Source organism: Galeopterus variegatus, unplaced genomic scaffold (assembly GCF_000696425.1).
Source record: "Galeopterus variegatus unplaced genomic scaffold, G_variegatus-3.0.2 Scaffold10665, whole genome shotgun sequence".
NCBI lineage: Eukaryota > Metazoa > Chordata > Mammalia > Dermoptera > Cynocephalidae > Galeopterus > Galeopterus variegatus.
The window spans coordinates 40,771-45,951 of NW_007736776.1; the positions used below are offsets into that span (position 1 = coordinate 40,771).

Sequence of the window (5,181 nt, forward strand, 5' to 3'; positions counted from 1 at the left end):
GGGTTGCGATCCGTTGCCGGACACGGAAAAAAAAGACAAAAGACAAAAAAAAAAAAAAAGATAATACGAGTTCAGATCCCCCTACCGGCCAGCTGCCCAAAAAACCCCTCAAAAAAACAACCAAAGAAAAAAAAATAATATGAATCTTTCCATGAACTTTTTTAAGACCCCTCATATAATCAATTTTAAATATAATAGAAATATATTTTTATTATGTATTTATGTATAGTTTAAGATACGAGTATAATAGAAAATTATTGTAATATTTGACTGATTGAAAGTAGGATCAAATTTCTAACAAACTTTAAGATTTATTTTTTCTTTATGATAATCAGTCATATATTTTCTACTGAAATATTATTTGCAAATGCAGAAAAAAAAAGAATAGAAAACTAAGGCCCCACTTCAAGGCAAAATACTTTTTTCTTTATTAGCCATAATGTTGTTTCACATTTATCAGTTTTTCTTTATATGTCTCAAAATAACACAATAAAAGAAAATACCACAGTTACTCTGATTCTTATACACTTGGGAATTTATGTTCATAAAGAGGTATGGAGATTTTTAGATTTTCTCTTTGTCCCTCATGACCATTACGTTCTTTAGTTTTTTCATATTTAGGAACTTAGAGGGGTATACGTCTGTGTCTCACTCACTATTTATTTGGGGGTTGCATTAAACATTACTTATTTTGTTCTCGTTATCCTGCAGGATTTTGCTGAGAAACTACAGTGCAAAGAGGCATCGGTGAGCACTATCACAGAAAAGGTGGATAAGTTAACAAAGAAGCAGAAGTCTCCTGAACACAAGGAAATAAGTCATTTAAACGATCAATGGCTAGATCTGTGCCTTCAGTCTAACAACCTGTGCTTGCAAAGGGAAGAGGATCTTCAGAGAACAAGAGATTACCATGACTGTATGAATGTTGTTGAAGCATTCTTAGAAAAATTTACTACAGAATGGGATAACTTGGCCAGGTAACAGAAATTCTCCAGTGAGTCACCAAAATGCTAAGTCAGAAATTTCCCAATTTCTAGAAAGATTCAAAATGTCTTATTTATGTTTTTAACATCTGTTGTCTATTATCAATACTGGTAAAACATTATAAGGAACTTAAGATTGTCATATGGATATAGAATCATAGTTTCCCTAGATCAATATTAACTTAACCAGTGGGCAAAAGAGAGATGTTTGAAAACAGCACCATTTTTCTCTGTGACCTCAAAGAATATTCCAAAAACTATTACTCTGTGACCTTACAAAATATCCCAAGAATATTTCTAATTTCTTTAGTTACCAATTATGGGACGATCATCTATGAATTCATGAAACAAATCCTTCTTGAACTTATATGTTCCTTAGATCTTTTATCAAGTTTGTAAAGTAATAGATCCTGTGTAATCGTAAAGTTTTGTCTTGTGTGTATCGTATTCTAGAAATTAGTGAACAATCCAAATTCAATTAATTTGTGTGCTTTATGATTTTGTAGTGATCTGAACCCCTCTTAGCATTTTTCTTTGAAAAAATAAGGATCCATGCACACTGGGTCATCATATGAAAACCTCTCCATACTTTTCATCACTAAAATTGTTAAAATCTGAACTTCCTCTGCCGAGATTTATTAGCTGACAGCAATAAAAACCCAACACTATTCTAGATGTAGTTAAATGACGGTGGCATATGAAAACCTCTCCATACTTTTCATCACTAAAATTGTTAAAATCTGAACTTCCTCTGCCCAGATTTATTAGCTGACAGCAATAAAAACCCAACACTATTCTAGATGTAGTTAAATGACGGTGGTTTTTTGTTTTTTGTTTTAATGTACTAATTTCTATTGTTTTGACTTTTCCTTGATGCTCAACATTTTGCAAGTCTTCGGGATAAATCCAGTCGGTATCAGCAACCTCCCCTATTTCTGGCTTACAGTAGCCCCCAGGCACCTCAGACTGAATATGCTCAAAACAGAATGCATCATACTCCTCCCAGCCCTGCTTCTTTCTCATGCTTCAGAACTGATCATCTTGTAAACAAGTGCAACTATAGGATTCCACTTTCTCATGTGTGCTGTGCAGTCAAAGGGATGAGAAAATTTTGCATTTCACAGTTATTTTTAAAGATTTCTAATGGTCAAAAATATCTAAGTATACAACCGAGTAGCTGTTAGAACCATTGGTTATGCCTAGCACAGATTTTACTATCTAGTACCATGTGCAGAGGGTTCCCGGAGCCCTTTTCCCATAAGAAAGCACATAAATCATGAATCACTTATTAATTCCTTTCAGTACTGTTTTCAAGAATACAATAGATCAGTGCTTCTCAATGTTGAATGTTACACAAATCATCCAGGGATCTTGTTACTACACAGATTGTATTCAGTTGATAAGAGCCAGAAGAAGCTAAAAGTGTTTGTCAGATGTGATTGAAGGATGTCATTAGCCAGGAAAAGGAGAGTAGAGAAGTACCCAGGCACTTGATTCAACTTCTGATATAGAAATACATGGGACATATATTCCGTGATAACTACAGTGCCTCTGTCAATAAACCATGAGTTACTTACAATTATCCTAAGCTAAGAACATCCACTTAAAGAGAACGGTGAAGTGTAATTTAAAATGGTATGATCAAATACTGATACCAACTAAAGCTAATTTGCTCTTATATCTTTCAATATATTTTAAGATCTGATGCAGAGAGTACAGCCGTCCACCTGGAAGCTTTGAAAAAGTTAGCATTGGCGTTGCAGGAGAGAAAGTATGCTATTGAAGATCTGAAAGATCAAAAGCAGAAAATGATGGAGCATCTGAATTTAGATGACAAAGAATTAGTCAAAGAACAGACAAGTCACTTTGAACAGCGCTGGTTTCAGCTTGAGGACCTTGTCAAAAGGAAAATCCAAGTATCGGTCACCAACCTGGAGGAGTTAAATGTGCTGCAGTCCAGATTTCAGGAGCTAATGGAGTGGGCTGAGGAGCAACAGCCCAACATTGCTGAAGCCCTTAAGCAGAGCCCCCCTCCTGATATGGCCCAGGACCTCCTCATGGGTCACCTGGCCATTTGCAGTGACCTGGAGGCCAAACAGATGCTCCTGAAATCACTCATAAAGGATGCAGATAGGGTGATGGCCGATCTCGGCCTGAATGAGCGGCAAGTGATCCAGAAGGCACTCGCAGATGCACAAAAACACGTGAATTGTCTCGGCGACTTAGTGGGACAGCGAAGAAAGTACTTAAACAAGGCTTTGTCCGAGAAAACCCAGTTCCTCATGGCAGTGTTCCAGGCAACCAGCCAAATCCAGCAACACGAGCGAAAGATAATGTTCCGTGAGCATATCTGCCTGTTACCAGACGATGTCAGCAAACAAGTTAAAACCTGTAAGAGTGCACAAGCCAGCCTCAAGACTTACCAAAATGATGTCACTGGACTTTGGGCCCAGGGTCGTGAATTAATGAAAGGAGTCACAGAGCAGGAAAAGAGTGAGGTGTTGAGTAAGCTTCAGGAATTGCAGAGTGTCTATGACACTGTTTTACAAAAGTGTAGTCATCGGTTACAAGAACTAGAGAAAAATTTAGTTTCTAGGAAGCATTTTAAGGAAGATTTTGATAAAGCTTGTCACTGGCTAAAACAAGCAGATATTGTTACATTTCCAGAAATCAACTTAATGAATGAGAACACTGAGCTTCAAACACAATTGGCCAAATACCAGCACATTCTTGAGCAATCTCCAGAATATGAAAATCTTCTACTTACACTGCAGAGAACTGGACAGGCCATATTACCATCGCTGAATGAGGCTGATCATTCCTACCTCAGTGAAAAGCTAAATGCTTTGCCCCAACAATTTAATGTAATTGTTGCCCTGGCTAAAGACAAGTTCTATAAAGTCCAAGAAGCAATTCTTGCTCGAAAAGAATATGCTTCCTTGATCGAGTTGACAACCCAGTCTCTGAGTGAACTTGAAGACCAGTTCTTGAAGATGAACAGAGTCCCCAGTGACCTGATTGTTGAAGAGGCCCTGTCTCTTCGGGATGGTTGCAGAGCTCTTCTGGGTGAGGTAGCAGGCCTCGGGGAAGCGGTAGATGAACTGAACCAGAAAAAAGAAAGTTTTCGCAGCACTGGTCAGCCGTGGCAGCCAGACAAGATGCTGCACCTTGTTACCTGGTATCACAGGCTGAAGCGACAAACAGAACAAAGGGGTAGCTTATTAGAAGACACAGTGAGCGCTTACCAAGAGCATGAACAGCTGTGCAAACAGCTGGAGAGACAACTCCAGGCTGTGAAAACAGAGCAGTCCAAAGTGGACGAGGAAACACTGCCTGCAGAGGAGAAGCTCAAAATGTATCACTCCCTGGCAGGAAGTCTCCAGGACTCAGGGACTCTGCTAAAGCAAGTGACCATGCATCTCGAAGATCTTGCTGCACACCTTGATCCCTCGGTTTATGAGAAAGCCAAGCATCAGATCCAGTCCTGGCATGAAGAATTAAAACTGTTGACTTCCGCCATCGGTGAGACGGTGACCGAGTGTGAGAGCCGAATGGTGCAGAGTAGAGACTTCCAGACCGAGATGAGCCGCTCCTTGGACTGGCTGAGGAGGGTGAAGGCAGAACTGAGTGGGCCCGTGTGCCTGGACCTCAACCTGCAGGACATCCAAGAGGAAATCAGGAAGATCCAGATTCATCAGGAAGAGGTCCAGTCCAGCTTGAGAATCATGAGCGCCCTGAGTGACAAGGAGAAGGAGAAATCCACAAAAGCCAAGGAACTGATTTCTGCTGACTTGGCACATACCCTGGCTGAGCTCTCAGAGCTGGATGGAGACATTCAGGAAGCCTTACGGGCCAGACAGGTAGGTACAACAGAGCTTTACTTTGCTCTTTCCACTCTGCTCACTTGCACACAGGTATGAGGAATTTGTTTGGTGGTTGGTTAGAATTGCTTCTTTACATATTTCTTTTGTGATACCACCTAGAATCATCTTCAACAGGATGCCTTTTACTTTGCTCTTTCCACTCTGCTCACTTGCACACAGGTATGAGGAATTTGTTTGGTGGTTCGTTAGAATTGCTTCTTTACATATTTCTTTTGTGATACCACCTAGAATCATCTTCAACAGGATGCCTTTATTGTCTGTGTGCTCGGAATTCATGTGGTTAAGTGGGATCCATGTTGACTTTTCTTTCCTTA

The 5,181-nt window shown here is 39.7% G+C and overlaps 1 protein-coding gene across 1 annotated transcript in view; it reads left to right on the forward strand.

The window, feature by feature from the left end:
- Positions 1 to 5,181, forward strand: part of LOC103610143 (nesprin-1-like) — a 20,623-nt gene that overhangs the window by 1,999 nt on the left and 13,443 nt on the right. The window contains exons 2-3 of the mRNA XM_008594368.1: positions 712 to 977; positions 2,683 to 4,843. Coding sequence (XP_008592590.1) covers positions 712 to 977; positions 2,683 to 4,843 — 2,427 coding nt within the window. The remainder of the gene's footprint in view (positions 1 to 711; positions 978 to 2,682; positions 4,844 to 5,181) is intronic.